The sequence below is a fragment of the Dromiciops gliroides genome, chromosome 3 (assembly GCF_019393635.1).
Source record: "Dromiciops gliroides isolate mDroGli1 chromosome 3, mDroGli1.pri, whole genome shotgun sequence".
In the NCBI taxonomy this organism is placed as follows: Eukaryota; Metazoa; Chordata; class Mammalia; order Microbiotheria; family Microbiotheriidae; genus Dromiciops; species Dromiciops gliroides.
In genome coordinates, this window is record NC_057863.1 from 404,394,439 (window position 1) to 404,419,470 (window position 25,032).

At 42.3% G+C, this 25,032-nt stretch overlaps 1 protein-coding gene across 6 annotated transcripts; it reads left to right on the forward strand.

The window, feature by feature from the left end:
• The first annotated feature begins 868 nt into the window (after positions 1–868).
• LOC122746560 (von Willebrand factor A domain-containing protein 5A-like) lies at positions 869–22,850 on the forward strand. Of its 6 annotated transcripts, none has more exons than XM_043992268.1 (20): positions 898–948; positions 3,289–3,329; positions 8,528–8,579; positions 8,702–8,904; positions 9,299–9,521; positions 9,684–9,859; positions 10,170–10,284; positions 11,827–11,993; positions 12,405–12,493; positions 12,687–12,831; positions 13,940–14,019; positions 14,314–14,428; positions 15,063–15,227; positions 15,848–15,948; positions 16,164–16,411; positions 16,962–17,039; positions 17,163–17,300; positions 19,903–20,039; positions 20,420–20,546; positions 21,419–22,850. In XM_043992268.1, exons 3-20 carry the CDS (start codon positions 8,537–8,539, stop codon positions 21,496–21,498), a joined length of 2,430 nt encoding a protein of 809 aa, XP_043848203.1. In that variant the 5' UTR covers positions 898–948; positions 3,289–3,329; positions 8,528–8,536; the 3' UTR covers positions 21,499–22,850. The 6 variants fall into 6 exon arrangements, with proteins under 6 accessions (XP_043848204.1, XP_043848203.1, XP_043848205.1 ...); XM_043992270.1 differs by having other exon boundaries at positions 17,163–17,276; XM_043992269.1 differs by lacking the exon at positions 3,289–3,329 and having other exon boundaries at positions 869–948.
• The last annotated feature ends 2,182 nt before the right edge of the window (positions 22,851–25,032 follow it).

The following is a 25,032-nucleotide window of genomic DNA, read 5'->3' on the forward strand; positions in this document are numbered from 1 at the left end:
ATAGTGAAAGACAGTTATATTTATAGTATAGATAAATTGATTTATCAGCCTTATTATAATAATCTCTACCTAGGGGAATACAAGGGAGGGCCTGTCCTACTCATTGTAATATTCTCCACCTTGGGGTGTTACAGGGGAGGGTTTATCTTAATTTGGAGTTCCTGGGGTCCTAAGCCAAAGGCAGAGGCATGTACCTTGTTCAGAGGAGGTGTTTTTTGGGGGTTTACAGGTCATAAGGTGAATCTGGGGACAAATTTGGCCTTTTCTGCGCATGTCTCTTTCTGGTTCCCATGACTAGTTTCAAAACATATTCATTTTTCTTTTTATCTCTGGTCTGAATTTCTATAGGCTGTTAATTTCTTTATGGTTATAGCCTTCAGGTCTCCTTGGCCTAGCTCCCTCTGTTCCCGTTATGGGTACTGATTTAGTGGGTATGAGAACCTAGCAACCTGACTTGAAAGTTATCCATTAACTCAGGTCTGACTCCCTTTTAGAGCTAATATCTGAATTAAAGCTTGGTTCTTAGGTTTTTCTGTTAACCCTTTTTTCTCCTCCTACATCACTATGATTTGTTTTGGTTTCAGTTTAGGAAGAAAACCTGGCTTCCCACAGCTACACAGTTAGACAAGGGAAGAGTATGTTAATAGGTAAATAAGGTCTTTGTATCATGAAAATAGCAACCTTCAGGGCGCTCTGAAAAGATTTTAGAGAACTCCTGTGGTACAGGGACCACATTTTGAGAATCCTTGACTTAAGGGCTCTTGGTGATCCATGTGAGCTATATAGTGAACGTTTGAATGAAAGTAAGGAATTTGCACACAATCCCTTGAAAGTAGAGTACTTGGTTGGTAGTCAGTGCCTGGGGTGGGCGGGGCTTTCTGGGAAACCTAAAGAGCCCCTTCTTTCACTTTGCTGGGAAACTAGACCTGAGGAAGTACTTCTGAGCAGGTAGGTGATTGACATCCCCTCTGCAGAACCTGAGGTTTTACTCCCTCCCCCTGGCTATAGAGCCTTAGCTAAAGGTGTGCGTGGGTTTCCCTCCAACCCTCCCATCTCCACCCGAACCCTCTCAGCAAGTCTAGAATTCTTTATAAGTTCTGGCTCTAGGGCTCAACTTTGTTTCTGTGTCTCCAGGCAAACCCCAGAGACTAGGTATGGGGCAGCCTATTTCCTTGTCTCCCTTATGGCTCACTCCCTTCTGTGTCCCATGCCCTCTACACCCCATCAGCTCTGGGACAGAAGGGCTGCAGCCTGATCCCTCAGGCTCAGCTTTCTGTCTTGTCTGGTGTTACTGGAGGCTCATCTGCCTAAGTAATTTCAATAGGATCTGGCCCCTCCTAGTCCTGAATGTGAGGTCCCCTAGTTCCTTGGTTTACTCCTGCCTCCATGGCTATGCATCTCCCTTAAACCAATGGCATCTGCACTACTGGGCGCTGGCTGATTCAGGTCAGCAAAGTAAGGAGGGTCTGGCTCTAAGTGGGAAGGAGAAAGTCTCTAAATCTGGGCTGAGAGCCTGATGTTTACCAACTCTGAAAAGCCTTGTTCTCCACCCCACCACGCCCCCACATCCCGGTATTAAATGCCTTATTGTCCTCCTAAACTTGAGAGGAAGGCTTGGGTCTTGGAAAGAACTCCAGATTTGGAATCAAGATTCAGAAGACCTGAAATGGACCTTGGACAAATCCCATCTCTGGGCCTCAGTTTCCTGATGAGAATGAGAAGCGTGTATTTCTTATGGAACTTTCCAGTTCTAATATTGTGACATTATGAGAACTTTAGCCTTGTTGTCCAGGCCTTGGATGTTTCCCCCATTTATGACATTATTTATTACCTCATCTCTTTCTGTTGTTTACGTAGAGCTGCCACAGGGCCAGAGTTCTTGTTCCAGGCAAATCTACTAATGTTTCAGGTTATAACTCTGGGACTTTCTGCAGGGCCACTTCCTGGCTCTGATTGCATTTTGCAGGCCCCACCCAGCCAGCCTCAGCTAGGATTTGCCTGATTGTTCTGGATTCCATTATTGCTGAAACTTGGCACTGGGGTGTAATGTGGAGTAAATATGGACTTCTCCACTGGCTGAGTTCTCAGGGTGAGGGTAGGTTTTACTGCTTTAAGGTGATAGTAAGCATTTATTAAACACTTAGCACATGCTAAGACTGCTAGGTGGTATAGAGCAGGTCTTCTTAAACTTTTTCCACTTGTGAACCCTTTTTGACTCAGAAATTTTTATGGGACCCTGGGTATATAGGTATATAACATAGATATACAAATCAAACATTTACTTCCAAATTTTTTTATGACCCCCATATTTAGTTGAGACTTCAAATGGTGTCAAGACCCACTGTTTAAGAAGCTTTGGAATAGAGTACCATGCCTATAAGTCAGGAAGATTCCTCATCATGAATTCAAATCCATTCTCCAACACTTACTAGCTGTGTAATCCTGGACAAGTCACTTAACCTTGTATACTTCTTAGCTCCTCCTCAGTAAAATGAGCTGGAGAAGGAAATGGCAAACTGCTCCAGTATCTTTGCCAATCAATCCCCAGATGGGTTCAGGAAGAGTTGGATCAGAATGAATCTGAACAAGAAAAAAAGTGTCAGGCCCTCTGCTAAATGCTGAGATTACAAGTAAAAGCAAAAATAGTTCTTGCTGTCAAGGAGCTCACATTCCATGGGGAAAAAACCAACCAACCAAACATGTAAATAACTAGAAGTTATTTATTAAAATATTATTAAATACTAAATAAAACTATTATTAAGTATTTCAATCTTATTAAAATAAAAGTTAGGGCCAAACATGGAGGGTCAAGAAATTGTGCCACAGGTTTACATAGGAGGATAGACACTTTCCATGATTTTTCACTCTCTTGGTATCCTCAGGAAGTATAGCCAAAGTTAGCAATGATTTTTCTGGGACTGTTTTGACCTTTTGGTGTTGACTGAATGTTCAGAATTGTGTCTTACAAGCTATAATGTAGAATTTTTTTTTTTTAATAACCAAGTGCAACAGTATTTCTTTCCAGTCTTTTTGGGTGCTAGTGGGAATGCACCTTCTCTTCCCCCAGAGATCCCCCTGGTGAGTGATACAGCTCAGTGACCATCCTGTGGATCATGGTGGAAGAGAGACTGGGAGAAGACTTCACTGAGTATGAAACCCATACCCAATAGGATTGTGTATTCATTGATTCATTCACTCATTTATTGATTTATCTATTGATTTATCATTTTTATTTTCCCCTAATTACATGTAAAAACTAATTTTAACATCCTTTTTTTTTCCCCCCAGGGCAGTGAGGGTTAAGTGACTTTCCCAGGGTCACACAGCTAGTAAGTGTCAAATGTCTGAGGCTGTATTTGAACCCAGGTCCTCCTGAATCCAGGGCTGGTGCTTTCTTCACTGTGCCACCTAGCTGACCCCCCATCTTATAATATTGATGTTATTTTATACACAGTAAATTTCACTTTCTATCAGCTGATCTAAGTCTGTTTTTTTCTGAAACCATCCTGCTCATTCTTTTTTATAGCACAATAGTATTCCATCATAATCACATACCAAAATTTAATCAGCCATTCCCCAATTGATGGGCTTCCCCCTCAATTTCCAATTCTTTGCCACCAGAAAAAGAGCTGATATAAATATTTTTGTACCTTTAGGTCCTTTTACTCTTTGTTTTTTATATCTTTTTGGATACAGACCTAATAGTGGTAATGGTAGGTCAAAGAGCATGCATGGTTTTATAGCCCTTTGGGCATAGTTCCAAATTGTTCTATAGAGTGGTTGAATGAGTTCACAACTCCATCAAACAGTGCATTAATGTTTCATTTTCCCCACATCCCCTATAGTATTTGTCATTTCCTCTGCTATCCTATAATCCAATCCAATAGGTATGAGGTAGTACCCCAGAATTGTTTTGATTTGCATCTTTCCAATCAATAGTGAGTTGGAGCATTTCTTTTCATATGTCTATAGAGAGCTTTGATTATTTCATCTAAAATTGTTCATGTCTTTTGATCATTTTTCAGTTGGGGAATGACTCATTTTAATAAATTTGACTTATTTCTCTATATGTTTGAGAAGTAAGGCCTTTGTCAGACTTCAAAATTTTTTTTTATTGCTAACTGTATTTCCCTCCATCCTGTTCTCTCCCCATGCCATTTATTTTATTCTCTGTGTCCTTTCACCTTGTCCCTCAAAAATGTTTTGCTTCTGACTACCCTCTCCCCTAGACTTCCTTTTCTTTTATCACCTTTCTCTCCCCCATCCTCTTCCCCTCCTTTTTTGCAGGGTAAGATAGATTTCTAAACCCAATTGAGTGTATATGTCTTTGAGTCAATTCTGATGATAGTAAAGTTCATTCACTTCCCCTCACCTCCCCCCATCTTCCCTTCCACCATATAAGCTTTTTCTTGCTGCTTCTTTGTGACATAATTTAACCCATTACACCTCTCCTTTTCCCTTTGTCTCAATGGGTACCTCTCTCACACCTTAATTTAATTTAATTTTTTTATATTATTCTTTCATATTCAACTCACATTTGTGCCCTCTGTGTATATAAATGCCATCCAACTGCCCTAATAATGAGAAAGTTTTTGACTTACAAGTATCATCTTCCCATGTAGGAATATAAACACTTTTTACATCTCTTCTGATTTCCTTTTCCTGTTTACCTTTTTATTTATTTATTTATTTATCTGTTTATTATTTATTTTTATTTTTTGTGTGTGTGGCAATGAGGGTTAAGTGACTTGCCCAGGGTCACACAGCTACTAAGTGTCAAGTGTCTGAGGCTGGATTTTGAATTCAGGTCCTCCTGAACTCCTGAATCCAGGGCTTGTGCTTTATCTACTGTGCCACCCAGCTGCCCTCCTGTTTACCTTTTTATGCTTCATTTGTGTCTTGTATTTGAAAGTCATAATTTCTATTCAGCTTAGGTCTTTTAATCAAGAATACCTGAAAGTCCTTTCTTTTGCTGAATATCTATTTTTTCCTCTGAAGGTTTACACTCAATTTTGCTGAGTAGGTGATTCTTGGTTGTAATCCCAGTTCCTTTGCCCTCTGGCATATCATATTCCAAGCCCTCTGATCCTTTAATTCAGAAGCTGCTAAATCCTGTGTTATCTTGACTGTGGCTCCACAATACTGGAATTGTTTCTTTCTGACTGCTTGCAGTATTTTCTCCTTGACCTGGGAGCTCTGGAATTTGGCTATAATATTCCTGGGAGTTTTCATTTTGGGATCTCCTTCAGGAGTTGATCAGTGGATTCCTTAAATTTCTATTTTACCTTCTGCTTCTAGAATATCAGGGCAGTTTTCCTTGATACTTTCTTGAAAGATGGTGTCTAGGCTTTCCCTTTTTTTGATCATGGCTTTCAGGTAGTTCAGTAATTTTCAAATGATCTCTCCTATATCTATTTTTCAGGTCAGTTGTTTTTGCAATAAGATATTTCATGTTTCCTTCTATTTTTTTCCTTCTTTTGGTCTTGTTTTATTGTTTCTTGATTTCTCATAAACTAATTAGCTTTCATTTGCTCAGTTGTAATTTTTAAGGAGTTATTTTCTTCAGTGAGCTTTTGTACCTCCTTTTCCAGTTGCTCAAATTGGTGTTTCAAGGCATTCTTTTCCTCATTGGCTTTTTGTACCTCTTTTACCATTTAGCCTAGATTGGTTTTTTAAGTTGCTATTTTCTTGAGTATTTTTTTTGGTCTCCTTTACCAAACTATTGATTTTTTTCACAGTTTTCTTGTACCACTCTCATTTCTTTTCCCATTTTTTCCTCTACCTGTTTCACTCTGTTTTCAAAGTCCTTTTTGAACCTTCCATGGCCTGAGACCAATTCCTATTTTTCTTGGAAGCTTTGGATATAGGAGCTTTGACTTTATCTTCTTCTGAATATGTACTTTGATCTTCCTTGTCACTAAAGTAACTTTCTACAGTTGGAATATTTTTTCTGTTCATTTTCCCAGCCTATTTCTTGACTTTTAACTCTTTGTTAAAGAGGGGCACTGGTTCCAGGGTTGGAGGGTGCACTGTCCCAGGTTTCATGGGGTTTGTGCTTCTGATTTCAGAGAAACTTCTAGGGATTTGTAAATTTCCAGTTCTTCCAAGGTTGTATGATCTAAGGAGAAGTATTTTTACTCCTCTCCTGGCCTATGCTCTGGTCTGCAAGTGACCACAAGCCATCTTTTCTGTCCTGGAACTGTGAGGAGGGTCCCTGCTCCACTGGGGCCACAGGCTATTGTGTGCTAGTAATGCTCCTCCACACCCTGGGATTGCTACCCAGGACTGTGACCTAGATCCAAGTATGGGGAAAGCAACAGTTTCCTGCCTCAGTGCTAGCAGAGACTCCTGTAATCTTCTTCTTGACAATTGTTGGACTCTCTTACTTTCTGTGTGCTGAGAGTTCCAGAAGCAGTTGTTGCTGATGACTCTGTGCCTTCCAAGGCCTGGTCCTGATTTTTTGGGGCCAGATCTGTTGGCCTTACCTGAGATGGACTGCATTCCACTCATGCTGGTATGACAGACCTTTCCTCCCAAGCTTCTATGTCTTCTTTGGTTGAAAAAAATATTTCACTCTATCCTTTTGTGGGTTCAGTTGCTCTAGCAATTCTCTTAGGGCATTATTTAAAGGTATATTGAGGGGTCTTAGGGAAAGCTCAGGAGAGTCACTGCCTTTCCTCTTCCATCTTAGGATTGTGTATTTAGGAGTGTCAAGTCCTGAAATAAATCAAAGTCATGAACTGAGGAATAAAAAGTCTTTTATTGAGGTACCAGAGTAGGAAACCTGCCACCCTTAGGAGTGTCCCATCAGCCAATTCACAGGGAAAGGTACTTATACTTTGAGAGGGGGGAAGGGAAAAAGTAGAATCAGGTAGCAGACCCCAGTGGACCTTGGCAATCCCTTGATAAAGGAAACCATTTCATTCTGACTCTTTTGCCCTTCATGCCACAAATTCCAGTGGAAGCATATTAGAGCCTGAGATCCAGCTTAACCTAGGTTCCTTTAAAGGTAAAATCTCTGGGCACAGAGGACTTAGGGTGCTGTTCAGTTCAAACTAATCTGAAGTAAGTAATTTAAGAATGGCAAAGTAAAGGTATTACAGAAATTCTGACATTTTCTAGGATCATTAAGGGAGTGGCAAGTAACATTTCATATCAATTTTCTGTCTAATAATTATTTTAATAATTTTCTGTTAGAAGAATCTCTGGTAAGGAAATCCAAGAAATGGAGCTAGAAAGCAAAGTGGGGAGAAGAGACTAATGGTAGCAAAAAAAAAAAGGTGTAGTAAATATTGTCATCAATGTATATTGCAGAACACTGGAAAGAGGACATAAATGAGGAGACTGAGAACCATCACAAATTTGACTCAGACATTTCAATTCTCTAAACATCTGCTGGAACCCTTTCCTTCTCCCTCCCTTTCCCCAACTAGAACAGCTGACACTATTTGACTTTCTTTTATGAAAATTTCATCCTTCTGTGTTAATTAAAATTCTAAATGTGGGTTCTAATCCGTCCCCCCAGTTTGGGGGGAAGTCACTGATAAATGATTTTAGGTTTTTTAAGTGTTTATTGAAGGATAGTAAAAGCAATCCTAATCTTCATAAGCTCCCACTTCTCAAGTCCTCTGCCACCACTATGATCTCTAGCACCTAAAGAGCAAGCACACTCCCCTCTAGGGTTGGATTCCTCCTTCAAGTTCCCCTCTCAGAAATGGGAGGTTCTTCAAGCTGATTGGCTAGTGTCATTCAAATTCATTAAGTACTCTTAAGTACCAGCCAGATGTGAGCAGTCAACAGTCAGTGGCCTTATCTAATTCAATCAGTTTAAATCAGTCTCCTGGTGGGTACCTGAGTATCTGCTAAATTCATTGTCCATGATCTTAACACACTTCACAAAGAAATAAAACTAACCAGTGGAAGTTCAATTTTCAATTGTTGGGTAAGTGGGAAGTGACAGAAACTTTGGTGGGGAAGTGATCACTCTAGCTTAGAATTTGTGACATAGAAGTGGAAAGGCAGGCAGAGTTTGACACATGCTTTAGATTTTGAGAGCACACTCAATGGCTACAGAGACAGTAAAGGTTGAACTTCAAGGCCTAGATTTCTACAGGTTTTCTAAAACACTAGGAAACCTCTAAAATCTATTGGAGATTCTCTTGAGACTATGAGGTCCTTAAAGGCAGTGCTTTCCATTTAGTAAGTTCTTAATAACTGCTTTGTCATTCATTCAATCAGTCATTGTTGATGACCTCCGTCCAAAACTGAACTTGACTCTTGGCATCTCAGATTGAATGGAGACATGACTGTTCTCTTTGATCCCATATTTCCCTCTTTCCTAACACTTTTCCCTGCTTTCAAACACATAGATTGTTTCTGGCAGAGAATTCTGGCTCCAATAAAAAGTTGAGTTGAGAATGGTGTTGGAACAATATCTTTGGATTACTTTGGGATTTCACTTCTCTCTCTCTCTCTCTCTCTCTCTCTCTCTCTCTCTCTCTCTCTCTCTCTCTCTCTCTTTTAATAGAGTTTCACCATGGAAATCCCTTGTGGTCTTCTCACCCGCTCCAAGAAGCCAGGTAAGTTCACTATGAGTCCAAGAAGGACAAGAACCAGGAGGGAGAACTTCAGGACTCTATAGCCCTTCTGTGCAGTTTTTGGTGCTAAAAAGTGAGAGCTGATGTGCATTTCCTTCCTTCAGTGCCTCTTAAGAGCATCTCAGTGGCTGTGTCTATCCATGAGTTTGTGGCAGATGTGTCTGCAACCCTGGACTACAAGAATGAGGAAACTGATCCTGTGGAAGCATTCTTTGTGTTCCCCATGGATGAAGACTCTGCTGTTTATAGCTTCCAGGCCCTGGTGGATGGGAAGAGGATAGTGGCAGAAATACAAGAGAAGCAGCAGGTAGTAGGGATGGGACCCAGGGCTTCCCCTTGCATTCTTCATGTTAAATCAGTAAGATTTGGTGTAGTCTCATGTGGAAACACTGAGTTGCTTTTGTCCTCATTGAGCTGCTGTTTTGCCCATTGTATTTGCTTGTGTAAAATGAGGGGGTTGAACTAGGTAGTCATCAAGGGGCTTTCCAACCCTAAATCTCTGTGTCTTGCCTGAAACCATTTGGAGAGAAGTCAGCCTGAGTGGCTGGTGCTTCTACCCTAACCCTGCTGTCATTTCTCTCTCATTGCCTCACCCAGCCCCTTTCATTATCTCCCCTTCTGCCTCTCTCCCCAAAGCCCTTTCTTCCTCTTCTACTTGTTCCTAAGACTTCCTTATTGCTGCTCTTCCTCTTGCCCCTCAGGCCCAGGAAGATTATGAGAATGCCATCTCCCAAGGCCAGCAAGCCTTCCTTCTGGAGCAGGATAGCAGTTCTGGTGACATCTTCAGCTGCAGTCTAGGAAATTTACCAGCTGGCCAGAAGGCTGCTGTCACTCTGAGCTATGTTCAGGAACTGTCCCTTGAGGCAGATGGGGCTGTTCGTTTTGTCCTTCCAGCCATCTTGAATCCACGCTATCCCCTCCAAGGTGAGGAGCCTGGTGTCCTCCAGTAGCAAGGGGGTGTGGGATTGTGGATGGAAGAACAATGGGTCATCTGGTTCCACCTGGGTCTTGTGGCCTAGGTGAGAAAGGGGAGCTTAGTTCCTGCTGGGTCAACACTGTCCTGAGTTATTTGGTGGTTCATTGCAGGGTCAGCTGTGGCATGCAACATCACCTCTGAAATCCCCCGGGTTGCTGGCAAGGAGCTGCCCTATACATTTAGTGTCACTGCCAATGTCTGCTCTGCCCATGGCATTGAGAAGGTCCAGTCCAACTGTCCTCTGAGTCCCCTGCAGTACTTAGAAGATGACAAGTCAGTTGCCCAGGTAACTAACTAGGCAGGGAGCATCATTGCCTTGGTGCCCCTGCCTGTTTCCATACTTTGACCCCCTCCTTTTTGTTACCAGTTCCTGTCCACTGTCCGGAACTCACCTATAAGATGGTCATACTGTATCCCCTTCCCCTCCTTCTAGACCAAGGTCTTTCTCCTTCCATACCAACTCCATCCCAGAGCATCACTCAGCAATAGGAATTTAACTCTCCAGTCCCTTGTTCTCTCACCTGGGAATCCAGAGGAAGCTCCTGGAATTTCCTTCTCTTCCTATCATTGCTCTGCTCTTCCCCATCCTCATTCAGGTTTCCTTGGCTGAAGGGCATCATTTTGATCGGGATGTTGAGATTCTGGTTTACTACAGGGAGGTGAACACACCCAGTGTCTCTGTGGAGCTGGCCCAGGCTGATGCCAAACCAGGTGAGCTAATCTCAGGAAGTTGCTCACCTTGCTGAGGATAGATCTCCCAGGCATGAGGATACCTGTGTCCTACTTGCTTTCCCTCCTCTTCCTCTGAAATAAAGATTTCAGAGAGGTATTGAAACAGTTGTAGGATGGTTCTGACCATGGTATACAGTGGTGCTCTCAGGAAGGCAAAGAGGGAGATTGAATATCTTACTAAAAGGGGACAAGGAAGGATTTCATTATAATGCCAAATGTAGAAATGATAAGACTTAAGGAAAGAACACAGATACTCTTCTTACTGTTGTATGTTATACCATTATACTGTGACCTAACATAAAATCATAATGTAGTATAGTCAGAGATCCAGAATCCCAGAATTAGAAGAGATAGCAAGGACCCTCTTGCCTACTGCAGGATCTTTTACAGAAGCTGTTGTCTAAGATAGCTTTCCTGTTATGTACTTGCATCATTCATTTTGTTGGTAGGACCTTCCATTTTATCCATCTTGTGGGGACCAATTTTCAAGGCATAAAAACCTCAAATAACAATTCTTTACAATCTTCAATTTAAGGTGATTACTTTGGGCACACAGTTCTAGCTGAATGAGATCTTTTGGAAGTCTCTTATGTGATGTGTTACCTAGCCCTTCCTCTTTACATTCAGCCATATTTTCCAAGTCATTGATTAAAAAATATTGAACAATCCAGGGCTAATGACAGATCCCTAGTTTATTCCATCTGAAAACTTTCTGGATATTGGTCAACCCAAGTTTAATGTCCAGTTGTCCTATCTTAGATGTCTAGTGACATCTAATACTGCTGTTAGGTGTTTTTTGTCATTTTCTCTCTAGTATTACAAGTTAACATGATGTTTAATTTTGAATTTCCCTAACAAGTAAACAAGTGATATCAGCAGTATAGCTACAGTATCTACTGGTATAGATTGAAATGTATTCATGCATTTTCATCCTTCTTGTCTCTTGCCCACAGGTTTCTTTTTTCCTTTTTTTTTAGGACTTTCTTTTTTGTTTGTTTTTGTTTTTGGGGGGTTTTTGGGGGTGGGGCAGTGAGGGTTAAGTGACTTTCCCAGAGTCACACAGCTAGTAAGTGTCAAGTGTCTGAGGCTGAATTTGAGCTCAGGTCCTCCTGAATCCAGGGCCCGGTGCTTTATTCACTGTGCCACCTAGATGCCCCTGCCTATAGGTTTCAGAAGGCATCATACATCCATCATATGTTGTCCACTCATAATTTATTAATCTTGCCTCGTGATCGCTTCACTTATTTTAGTCCTATGTGTCTCTGTGATGTAGTTCACATAATGTCCAGGGATTACACCTGTGTTTAGCGGCTCCTACTCCTATACAGTTCTTCATTGGTTATTTTGTAAGTTGTCTTAAGGCCTTTTGCAACTAGGACAAAATTCCAAACCAAAAATTAAAGCTCATGGTGTAATACTGAAACTCTCAACCCACATTCAGGTCCTTTTCCACATCATTTTGTTTTCTGGGGCCCTGCGGTATGTATTTTGCTTTATTTATTTATTTTTTTCTCTGGCTAGGTTCCCTCATGGGAGATTCAGCTATGATGGTGAGCTTCTACCCTAGCATCCCTGAGTCTCAGGGAGAGATCACTGGCGAATTTATCTTCCTCATGGACCGCTCAGGGAGCATGTCTTCCCCAGTGCATAGCAAAGGAGAAGGCCAGTTGCGCATAGATAGTGCCAAGGTACCAGCTTCTTTTGCCTTTTCCAGCTTTCTTGCATATAATTTTTTTAGGCCTAAAATGGAATTTGTGGGATTAAATTAATCTTGTAACATACTGTTTTCTTATTGTGGCCTTAATTTGATTATGACCATTTTAAGGGTAACTGACTAGGACTATAATCATGGAGAGGACAACAGGATGAGACCTAAGTATCTCAAAAATGGAAAATGTCAGCCTTTTTTTTTTTTTTTTTTTGGTGATATAATTGTGGTTAAGTGACTTGCCCAGGGTCACACAGTTAGTAAGTGTCAAGTGTCTGAGCCCAGATTTGAATTCTGGTCCTCCTGAATTCAGGGCTGGTGCTTTACTACTGTGCCACCTAGCTGCCCTTAGAATTTTTTTTAAAGTTTTCTCTACCTTTCTTTCATTCAGGAAACTCTGCTCTTGCTGCTGAAGAGTTTACCCCTTGGATGTTTTTTCAATATCTATGGATTTGGATCCTCCTTTGAGTCATTCTTTCCGTGAGTCTCTGGCTAGAGTCACAGAAGGAAAGGATGGAGGTTAAAAGGGGAAGTTTTAAGGCAGCTATATGAAGAGGTAGCATAAGACCTGTCTTTGAAGCCTAGGAGTATGAGAGTGGGGAATAGGCTTAAATTCCTGACTCAGTCAGGAAACATTTCTCATGGACTTCTTATGTGTATGTATGTATCTCAGAGAGAGTGTGGCATATACACAGCAGTCCATGGAGGAGGCCATGAAGAGAGTAAAGAATCTAGAAGCTAACCTGGGAGGGACTGAAATCTTAGAGCCACTGAAGAACATTTATAGCAAAGTCTGCAGGCCAGGCTACCCTCGGCAGGTAAGTTACTGGGGCTGGGAGAAAAGGAGATACAAGTCTTGTGTTGTTGATGGTTCCTTAGCACTTAATTCTCTATGAAGTCAGTAGTGATCAGGGTTTTTTGGAGGTAATCTGTGTTAAGTGATTTGCTCAGGGTCACATTGCTACTAAGTGTCTGAGGTTGGATTTGAACTCATCTTTTCCTGACTCTAGGCCTGGTGCTATCTTTCTGTGTCAAGTTAAAATGATAGAGCAGAGTGGGGGAGTTGTAATTGTCTCATCTCTTACCCTAGGAATGAGAATTATTGGCTATACAATAACAACTGAAAGTTCTTGCAAGAATTTTTGAGATAAATAGGAAATTATATAAATGATAATTATATCATTTTATTCTTTTTTTTTTTTGGTGAGGCAATTGGGGTTAAGTGACTTGCCTAGGATCACACAGCCAGTAAGTGTTAAGTGTCTGAGGATGGATTTGAACTCAGGTACTCCTGACTCCAGGGCCAGTGCTCTATCCACTGTGCTATCTAGCTGCCCCTATTTTATTCTTAGAACAACATTTTGAGGTTGGAGCAACAGATGTCATTATCTCCACTTTACAGCCTGGCAAACTAAGTGTGGGTTGACTGACTTGCTTATGGCCACAGAACTAGTTAAGTGACAGAACTGGCTTTGGACCCAGTTCTTTACTGACACACAAGTCCATCATTCTTTCTTTTTCTCCTACTGGCTCTCCAAGTCTTTGCCAAGTTCCAGGGAAAGGTCCCCCCCACAGAAGATCCTGATTAAGCATTTTAGGAGGCTCTGAAACCTGCCAGCTGCCCCACAGTTTTTGAGATAGTTTTACACTGCTTTATGAATGCTTATTACCAAAAAAAATGGTTATTACCCTCTCCCTGCCACCCCCCATTCCCCCCATATCCCAGCTGAAATTGCATCTATAGGAGTGCTGCTTAGTGGCCTTGGAGCCTCCCTTTACAGACCTGCATTAATGTGGAATTGAATACTGAGGCAGCCTGCTCTACCATGGGATGGATGACTGCTGTAGTTTGGGTCAGCTGAGTCTTGTGCTGAGGGACCTGATGTGCCTCTAACAGGATCTGTGGCTACTTCTCTCCCTCTGCAGCTCTTTGTCTTCACAGATGGAGAAGTTTCTAATACCTGGCAGGTCATTGCTGAAGTTCAACGCCACAACAAGGATCACAGGTATGGTTTTCAGGATTCAGTCTCTGACACATATTTAGTCACCATGTCTCTGGGCCTCAGTTTCTTCATCTGAAAAATGAGGGGTTTGGGCCAGATAGTCCCAGAGACTTCTTCCTGTTCTCCATCTGTGACTCTGTGATGATGATCTGTAGAGGGCTGGGTACCTAAAGCAGGGCTCTGATCCCTAAGCAGGACTCCACCCCTAAGGCATTTGTTCTCAAATTCCCCACTGAAGTAGACTGAGGAACCTTTTCCTGAGACTTCCTTTGGGTAGCCAGCTGTTTCTCATTACAGGTGTTTCTCCTTTGGAATTGGAGAAGGGGCTTCCACCAGCCTTATTAAAGGCATTGCTCGGGCAGCTGGGGGCACTGCAGAATTCATCACGGGCAAGGACAGAATGCAGCCCAAGGTGGCATGGTTATCTTTTTTCCAAAAGCATCTGTTCTAGACTGAGGCACCACAATAGCTAACTGAGCAGGGATACATCCTTGTCCCCATGTTCTGTGCTGTAGTATTTTTTGTGTTTAGGTGCTTGGGAAATGTGTGTGGGGAGGGGAAGTGGGACCCTTCCCTTCCTGGGCCTTGGGATGTGACAGCTGTAGATGTGGGAGCTCTTGAGTGTGGAGCAGGAGTCATGGTCCCTGGGAATGACTCTGCTCATGACAGACAGAGGCTTAAGGGAAATGAACATGAAGGGGGGGATGAAAGGTATAAAGACTGGGGCCAGCCTCAGAGACTGGGAACTTTCCTTGCTTCCCTGGAGGTTCTGGCTCTACAACGTGGGCTTACCTTCATTTTCTGTGTAAAAATCCAACTATCCCAGTTTTGCTGTAAATGACAAAAAGAACTGGGGAAACACATAGCTGTGCTGCATTCAGGAGTTTGGAAGAGGGTTGAGGCCTGGTTTCTCACATGACCAAAGAGGAGGAAATATCTTCTCAACCCTTAGTTATCTTCTCAAGTCCCCTCCCCCATCTCCAAACCCCAGTTTTCTAGGGGTCCCTCACACCTAGAAATCTGCAGCCTCCTCTCTGTTCCCGCAGGCCCTCAGGTCCCTAAAGCGAGCCCTGCAGCCGGTGGTACAGGACATCTCCCTGGCCTGGACTCTGCCCCCTGGGCTGGAGGCTACCTTGCTCTCTCCAGCTCCTACTGTCATCTTCCAGGGTCAGAGGTTAATCATCTATGCCCAGTTGAAAGGGAAAAATGCAGTGAGTCCACATTCTTTTTTTTTTTTAGTGAGCCAATTGGGGTTAAGTGACTTGCCCAAGGTCACACAGCTGTTAAGTGTTAAGTGTCTGAGGCCAGATTTGAATTCAGGTACTCCTGACTCCAAGGCCGGTATTCTATCCACTGCACCACCTAGCTGCTCCAAGTGAGCCCCCATTCTTACTTATTGGGCTGGTGGTTGTGGTAGCTGATGTCTAAACACTGTCCTGGACTTTTCCTTCTCTGTCACTGGGTGGGCATGTGGAAGGGAGGAACAAATGCTCTAATTTTCTTTTCTTTCTGGTATACCTGGAACTTGAAAATGATTTTGCCTGATTACTCCATTCTGATCTAGTGTGGCATGTGGGACAGAGTAATGGCTCTGAGTTTGAAGGATCTGAGTTCAAATCTCACCTCAGATGCTTATGACTTATGATCTTGACAGGTCACTGAGCTCCTTTGGGGCTCTGTTCCCTGCTATTTAAAATTAAGGGGTCAGACTGGATGGACCTCTGAGGTCACTGAAAGTTCTAGAGCTATGATCTTATGCTTGTGATTTAGACCTTGATACTTCCCTCAATGCGCTGTGTAGTCCCTGACTTCTCTGCTTATCTTATTCTAGTCCAAAGAGGCAGCAGGTGAGGTCTGCCTTCAATATACCCTCCAAGGTGCTGGCTTCCAGAACACAGTGCCATTCTGCCTGGATCCCAAAGCAGATGACAAGTAAGAATCCTTGGTGATTCCTCCCTCCTTTTTCACCTGCCTGTTCTTGAGGCTTCTTTTCTTCCCTTTCTCATGAATCTCTCTCCTGTGGACCCACACATCTTTTCCTTTTATTGCCCACCTTCTCTCCATGGTTACTGGGAAGCCTTAGACATTGGGGGTTAGCACTGCCTCCCAGGTCCCCACAGTTAGCAGAGAAGATTGTCTGTTTTCAGACTCACCATTCACCGCCTAGCTGCCAAGGCCCTGATCCAGACTCTTGATGGAAACTTAGAGGATGGTGCAGAAGAGAAGAAAAAAGTGGTAGATATCAGCCTTCAGTCGGGTGTTATCTCTTCTCACACTGCCTACATTGCTATCAATAAGGAGCTCAACCAGCCCATTCAGGGGCCCCTCACCAGGAGAGATATTCCATTGCCTTTTCCATATTTGGGGGCCCCATCCTTCACACATTCTCTAAGAGGTAAGGTGGATTTGATCCCCTTTACTTACATTCAAGAGACAAAGAGATCATACTGGTATCTTCTGTCTTTTTCATATCTGGAGATCCTGGCTGTTATTTTGAGATGCTTTATTGGTGAAGCTTTCGTGCTGCAATTGGGTTTGGTGGGAAGGATCTCTTGTGTAGAGGGGAGATGGAACATCATAGAGAAGAAAGAAATAAAGACGTGGGAAGAAATATTTAGCAGCAGAAATCTTACAGGTTCACAATTCATGCCTGCTAAAATTATTGCCATTTTATTCCTGTATCCCTTAAACTACATTTATGGGTGTAGTATGTTGTGTAGATGAGTAATCCCTACCAAGAAAATCTTGGTGACCCACTGAACAGCTGCTGTGGACACTAGTTTCACATGTCAATTGATAGAAGCTCCTTAGAGAGGATCTTTTAGCTATAGAGAGAGCATGGCAGTGGTCACATACCTGAAGAATAGCATTCCATTCTCTGAACTTCCAGTCTGTCTGAAGGACACTGTGTCTGTTTTGAATTTAACTTCTGTCCTGACTTTCAGGTGGTGGATCTCCTTGCCAACTCTTTTCTGTTGGTGAACCTCGCATAGCCTTTGGCTCACCATGCTCTGCTGGTGGAGGTGAGCTTGATGACTGCGTTTATATTATCTGTGACTCAAACTCATCCACAATGCTATTTCCCAGACATAAAATTCCTTTTTTTTATTTCTATTCTTTTGAATTTTGGTCTGTTCCCTCTATAGGAATTTTCAAAAGTACCAGCTCTCTCTTCAAAAAAAAGAGGGCTGTCAAGTCTGCTGTTCCACAGTCATGTCATGTACAAATGGCATTTCCCGAAGAATGTTGCATGGATTTCTGTGAGATAGACTCTGGACTTTGCTGTGTGTCATTTACCCTTCTGTGTGCTGAAGACCTCTTGTTCCAAATGATTATTTCTTTGAGGCTTTACCTCTGAAAAGTATTAGGCAAGAAAAGGAACTTGATTTGTTTCCATATTGCCATTATGGGCCTTGCTTGGCTGTCCTGTCCTCTGGTCCTTCGTTTCTTCAGAAAGAAGTACCTAAGTAAGCATCAGCTCTTTCTCCTCCTCTCTTCTCTGCTCCAGTCTTCACCACACTTTATGACTCCCAATAAAAGGAGAGGAATGTTGTTCATGGCACGTTGGCACCATCCTTTTCTAGGATCTGCTCTCACAGATGTATCTGGGGTGTTCCTTTGGATTTGATCTATGAGGTTATAAGGATTCACTGGAGTTTATTAAGAAGGGAAGTCGGGGGCAGCTAGGTGGCGCAGTGGATAAAGCACCGGCCATGGATTGAGGAGTACCTGATTTCAAATCCGGCCTCAGAAACTTGACACTTACTAGCTGTGTGACCCTGGGCAAGTCACTTAACCCCCATCGCCCCACAAAAGAACCCCAAAGAAACAAAAAGAAGGGAAGTCACATGGGGAGGCCTCCCTTTTAGGAAAACCCCTTTTGCATTTTCTGGAGGTTGTATTGGAATGGAGAGATTTAAAATGGGGAGTCAGTAAGGAGAGGCATTGCAATAATTCCCAGGATAGTGACCTATGTTGTTGATCAAGTAAGTAGATAGAAAGTGAAGAAAGTGCTATGGGAGGTAGACAGGATAAGATTTGACATCTGATTTGGCTGTGCGGGGTGAATAAGAGGAATTGAGGATGACTCCAAGATCATAAATCTGTTGACTGGAAGAATAGCTGTGGCCTTAAAAGAAAGAGGAAATAATGAAAAAGGATGGATTTTGGGAGGAAGATAATGAGGTTTTTTTTATTGAGTTTGAGATGCCTACAGGTCACTGAGTTTAAAATGTCTATTTGGCATTTGGTTCTGTGAGACTATAGTTGTAGGAGAGAAATTAGGGCTAGATATATGGATCTGGCATAGTCTGCATGGAGATAAATCTATGGGAGCTTGTTATCTCATCTCCTCAATATAAAGAGAAAATAGGCTTAGGGCAGCACCTTTGAGGATAACCATAGTTAGGAATCATGATATGGATGATGATTCAGGAAGGGAGACTGAGAAGGTTTGGCCAGATGGACAAAAATTGCTAAAATTATAACCATTTTATTTCTGTATTCCTTAAACTACAATTACATAGAAGAGTAAGTATTCCAGAAGATAAGGGTGCCTCCAGTATTAACTGGTCATAGTGACTGAATTAAAGACAAACAAGTAGAATATGGTAAAGTGGTAATCAATACCTTCAGAAAGGAGAACAAAGATTTGGAATGATAATAGGAAGGGAGAAAGAAAGAGAGAGAAAAATAGTATGCTTCAGTCAGCATTTGTTATTTCTGTGGAGGCAGATAGCATTTTTTCATCGTGAGTCTTTTGGAATTGTCTTGATCATTGCATTGTTGAGAATAGGGAAATCATTTACAGTTCTTTAGCAAACAATATTGCTATTACTGGGTACAATGTTCTGGTTCTGCTTACTTCACTTTGTATAAGTTCATGTAAGTCTTTTCAGGTTTTTCTGAAATCATCCTACTTGTCATTCTTATTGCACAATAATATTCCATTACAAGCATATAATCAGCCATACCTCAATTGTAAGGCATTCCCTCAGTTTCTAATTCTTTGCTATTACAAAAAGAGCCACTATATATATTTTTATACAGATAAGTTCTTTTCCCCTTTAAAAAAAATTTTCTTTGGGATACAGACCTAGCTGTGGTGTTGCCACATCAAAGGGTACACAGAGTTTTATAGCCCTTTGTGAATAGTTCCAAATTGCTCTCCAGAATGGTTGGATCAATTCACAACTCCACCAACAGTTCATTAGTGTCCCAGTTTTCCCACATCCCCTACAACATTTGTCATTTTCCTTTTATGTCATATTAGCCAATCCCTCTCATGATAGTAACTTTACATAGCCAACTTCTTTTTTGTTGCTTATTTTTTCCTACCTGTTTTGTGCTTTGCACTTTCATGTGACTGTTTGGCTCTGCTCCTGCACTGTCCCTTACCTCTTCTGCCCTCACTCTGGGGCCTTAGTACTTTCATCATGCCTGAGGGCTTAGTTGCTGGCTTGCCTTGGATCTGGGGGGTGGAGGTAGTTCCATGCTGGTTTGTACTAGAGATGCAGTCTTGCTTCTGGCTGGCTGCTGGGATGGGGGTGGTTCCTAGCTGGTGGCCTGCACTGGGGGTGGGTCTTTGCTGTCTGGCTGGTCTGAGACTCTTGGCTTGCACTGGGGCAGGGTCTAGCTGGTAGATTGCCCTGGGGCTCAGCAAAGCCTTTGGGGAATTGTTGGGTGGGGAGGGGGGTGTCTGTCTGAGCCCCCTTGGATATGAAGCCTAAGGTCTCTCAAACTAGGGTTACTGCAAGGAACCCTCTGCATTCTTACAGGCCCCCAATGTATTCTGCTTTGTGTCTAGTAGGTCTTTACAGAATGACATTTCCCCTCAGCTGCCATGGGGGTGCAAATGATATTCAAGTTTACTATTTATTCCCCCAGACACATCCCCTCCAGAGTCTCCACTTCTGAAGCTGATTTCCCTCCAGAAGGCAGATGGTTCCTGGGAACTAGATGAAGCCTTGGCCTCACTTCTGGGTGTGAGTGTTCAGACTGCATTGGCTGCTTTGCCTGACCAGGTGAGATGCCACAGAGAGGAGGGCATAGCATGGGATATATATTGGGGGAAGAGCAAGAGAGAGGGAGCAAGGGAGAGGAATACACCTTTGTGCAGAGTGATGGGAGCTATTACCTATTAGGTGTGGTCTATGACAGAAAGTTTCATGGAAGTACTTTCTAGGCCTTAAACCTTAGCATAGATAGTTGCTCATGTATAGGTGCTCAGTAAACATTTGTTCATTGAGGAAAGCAATAAGGGCAGGGAAGTTGAAAAAGTAGATAATCTGTCTGGGATCAGTTATTTCTATGGCCCTAGGTGGGCTAGGAGCCATCCAAAGGTTTGTCTGCCCCATTCTATGGTACCCTGACACTGGGGCCTTTTGTTCTATCTATTTTCTAGAGCAAAGACATCCCATACTGGGCCACTATCTTGGCTGTGCTGTGGATGCACAAGTCCAGTTGGGACCAGAGAGAAGAATGGGAACTTCTGGAGAGGAAGGCTGTGGCATGGATCCAGTCTCAGTCTGGTAAGGATTCCACCGTGAGAACCTTGTCCCTCATATATCATGAGACTTACTGTTCCCTCAGGATACTACCTCATTAACCTAGACAGGTAGGGTGGGAGATGGAGGGATTGATTGCCTGATTCCTTTCTGTCCCCCTTTTTTGGTCTTGTCAATCCAGAGGAAGGACTCACAGAGAGTAAGGGACATAGAGGGGACACAAGAAGAGGGTTGGGAGACAGAGTAGACTTGTCTCTCTTCACACTCCTTCTGCCAGGCTGCTGGCATCATTCCTACTTTAGTCCCATAGATGCCCCCAGGATGAACCTGAGATTGATCTAACTATCCATTCCTCTGGCTTCAAGAATATTGTACATTGAAAGTGTTTGTAGGGCCAGGAAAAGTGAAAGGGGAACTTAGGGATGAGAAAAGAGAGCATGATTCTTGTGGGGAATATAGCAGTGCCTACTAGATTGTTTTCTGTTAAGCATAATAAATGCCTCATGAATGTTTCCTGGAGCTAGGGCAGAATGGTAGTCAGGGTACTTAGGTAGTCCAGTGGATAGAGCAGTGGCCCTGAAGTCAGGAGGATCTGAGTTCAAATCTGGCCTCAGATGCTTACTAGCTGTGTGACCCTGGGCAAGTCACTACACCCTGTTTGCCTCAGTTCCTCATGTGTAAAATGAGCTAGAGGAGGAAATGGCAAACCACTCTGGTATCTTTGCCAACAAAATCCCAAGTGGGGTCACAAAGAGTCAGACACTACTGAAACAATTCAACGACATCAAGAAGGGGGAGAAAGACTGAATATAGGAAGGAGGGGTGAAAAGGGAATAGGATACAGACTGGTGAAGCAAACCCTGCTTTTCCTGGCACTTATCTTCTTGTGTTTATAGATTCTTCCCTGGGTGAATGCATCAAAGCAGCCAACGCTCTCCTGAAATCATCTGTGGATCTTGCTGTCTTTGGCCTGTGAGAGTAGAAATGAAAGTGTTTATCTTTGGCTGCTGCTCCTTACCCTCTATGCTGCTAAAGCCTGTTGATGTGCCTTCCTTCCCTGTTATGACTCATTCCCCATAGGAACTCATCAATTGGATTCCATTTGGTTCAATTCAAGTATTTATTAAGGACCCTACCGTGAGTTGGGCATGTGGTAGGAGCTAATGCTACAAAGACAAAAGAGATAGTCTTCTTACACAAGCAGCTTGCATTCTACTGGGGAAAGTAGCAAGCTCACAAATCACTCAATTCCAAAATATGTACAAAATAAATAAAACTAAATTTAGAGAGGAACAAAGAAGGAACAACTGGGAGAATCAAGAAAGGCCTCTTTCAGTTCCACAAACATTTCTGTGCTAGATCATTCTTTGTAGTTTCCAGAATCTGTCACTGCATAAAATCCATGAAGTTCAGGGCTAGGGAAAGCAGATATTGCTCTAGCTTTTCCCCTTCCCCCCTTTCAACCATCTCACGACTTATTAAGGACAGAACAGTTCCCTTGTCTTTTGAACAGGGAGGGAGATGCTAGTTTGAAGTGTCTTAATCTGTGTGTAGGTAGGGAGGAGAGAATGAAAATTAACATGAAGGTAGAGCATGCATGACTTGTATAGCAGAGCTAGAATTAATTGTGTTAGATGACTTCAAAAAATTCTTCTAACACTTTATTTTTTTACCCAGCCCAAGCTAGTGAGCTTCTAAGGACCCCAAACCTAGGGAGCTAGAGGTGGAAGGCAGGTATTAGGTTTAACCCATTCCATGCCTGGGGGAAGGGTTGGGAAGAGATACCTAAACTGCCCTGGACCATTGTGTTTCTTGTGGTGTCTTTATCTCCTCTCTTCCCACAAGCACTGATGAGCTCCCCATGCCACCTATGGGAGCTATTGGAGACATGGATACTTCCCTGTGGTCATGGGGTGGAATCCTTTGACCATGGGCTGCATGCCCTTTGCTTTTATGCCCTATTCTCTGCTGAAAAACAATAGTGGGGCAGCTAGGTGGTACAGTGAGTAGAGCACCGGCCCTGGAGTCAGGAAGACCTGAGTTCAAACCTGACCTCCGACACTTGACACTTACTAGCTGTGTGACCTTGGGCAAGTCACTTAACCCCAACTGCCTCACAAAAAAAAGAAAAAGAAAAACAATAGTAATAGTAGAGAAATCCAAGGTAGAAATAACACACATCTCTCTGAGATGAAGGAAATAGCTTCTTTATGTTGCAATCTGCCCCTTGTATCCACACTTGCTTTATCATGGGTACTTAAACTTTTCAGAATCATGTTATTTCCTGCAAATATCCTAGTAAGAAGATTAAAATGACTTGCCTATTAATGCTCTTTGTTTTATCTGGTGTATTCTTCTGCCCAATCACAGTACCTTGTTTGTTACACCTCTGATCTTCTGTCCTGATTGCCTGCATTTCTCCTGTGGGCAAACTCCATCCATCTGCTCTTTTTCTCCACATGTCTCCAACTGTCTCATCTCATAAGTAGCTCCCTGTAATTCATCCTTTAGTTCCAGTTCCCTTGTGTTGGGAACCCTTGGCAAGACCTCCCAGGAATACTTTGATGAGCCTGGAATTCATGGCATTGCTGAAGGAGAAAGAGCAATGGAATGACCTCAGATCTTCAAAAATCTACGTAGTTATCTAGTGTTGAGAGAACATTCTCCATCTGTTTAGTGGAAAATATACAATTCTGGCTCCAGCTGTTCTCACCTTTCTCATTCACTTATCATCAATTTATTAGGGAAACTGGGCCTCCTTAAGATGTGACTTTCCTCTTAACCAAGTACCTCAATCAATGGGGGGCTGAGGGATTTTATAGACCTTTGTGGAGATTCCTAATAGGATAGTAGGCTAAGCTTCATAAGTTTGTGTGTGAAGTGTGTGTGTGTGTGTTTGGGGGGTGAAGGGTTCTCATAAATGGTTATGGGCAATGTTCAAATCAACCACAACCAATTCTGTCAGCAATCCTTTCACAGGTCATCTCCTACAGGCTGTCTCAGCAGGGGTTTTCCACAGGCCATCAAACAGTAGGGATTAGCCAACAGTATCCTAGGAGATCAAGCAACTTGTGGTTTTAAAGCAAAGGTCATTTGGGAGTGGTAGTGGTGATTCCTAGGGGTCAGGGAGCATTGCAACTACAAGTCCTTAAGACAACTTAATATATGTTCTTTGAACAGGCCTAGCTAATACAGCATGGAACTATCTTATAAATTAAATACAATGAATATAATCAATGCATGGTTACCTAATCATAACTCATTTAAATAGTATTAACTAACATAACTAACTCAAACTTCATCCCATTCTTCTTCTTTTTTTAAATTTTTATTAATTCTTTTTTTTTTGTATGAGGTATTTTATTTTTTCCGTTACATGTAAAGATAGTTCTCAACTTTTCTTTATACATGCTTTACAATTTCAGATTTTTCTCCCTCCCTCCCCTCCCTCGCCCCTCCCCTAGACAGCAGGTAATCTGATATAGGTTATATCTATATATCTCTATACATATACATATAGATATAGATATATACACACACACATATATGTACACATAATAACATTAATCCTATTTCTGCATTAATCCTGTTACAAGAGAAAGAATCAGAGCAGTGATGCAAAACCTCAAAATAGAAAAAAAAAACAACAGCACCCAAAACAAAAGAAATAATATGGTTCAATCAGCATCTATACTCCACAGTTCTTTCTTTCTTTTTTTTTCTTGGATTTGGAGATCCTCTTCTATCATGAGTTCCCTGGAACTCTTCTGTACCATTGCATTGGTGAGAAGAATATAGTCCATCACAGTAGGTCAACACTCAATGTTGATGATACTGTGTACAATGTTCTTCTGGTTCTGCTCATCTCACTCATCATCAGCTCACGCAAGACCCTCCAGGTTTCTCTGAACTCTTCCTGCTCATCATTTCTTACAGCACAATAGTATTCCATTGTATTCATATACCACAACTTGTCCAGCCATTCCCCAATTGATGGACACCCCCTCAACTTCCAATTCCTTGCTACCACGTAAAGAGCAGCTATAAATATTTTTGTACATGTGGGTCCCTTTCCCCCTTCCATGATTTCTTTGGGCAAAAGACCTAAAAGTGGGATTGCTGGGTCAAAGGGTATGCACAGCTTTATTGCCCTTTGGGCATAATTCCAAATTGCTCTCCAGAATGGTTGGATCAGCTCACAGCTCCACCAACAATGCATTAGTGTTCCAATTTTCCCACAGCCTCTCCAACATTTATTATCTTCCTTTTTTGTCATTTTAGCCAATCTGATAGGTGTCAGGTGGTACCTCAGAGTTGTTTTAATTTGCATCTCTCTAATCATTAGAGATTTAGAGCATTTTTCATATGGGAATAGATAGCTTTGGTTTCTTTATCAGAAAACTGCCTGTTCATATCCTTTGACCATTTCTCAATTGGGGAATGACTTGGAATCTTATAAATTTGATTTAATTCCCTATATATTTTAGAGATGAGGCCTTTATCAGAAGCA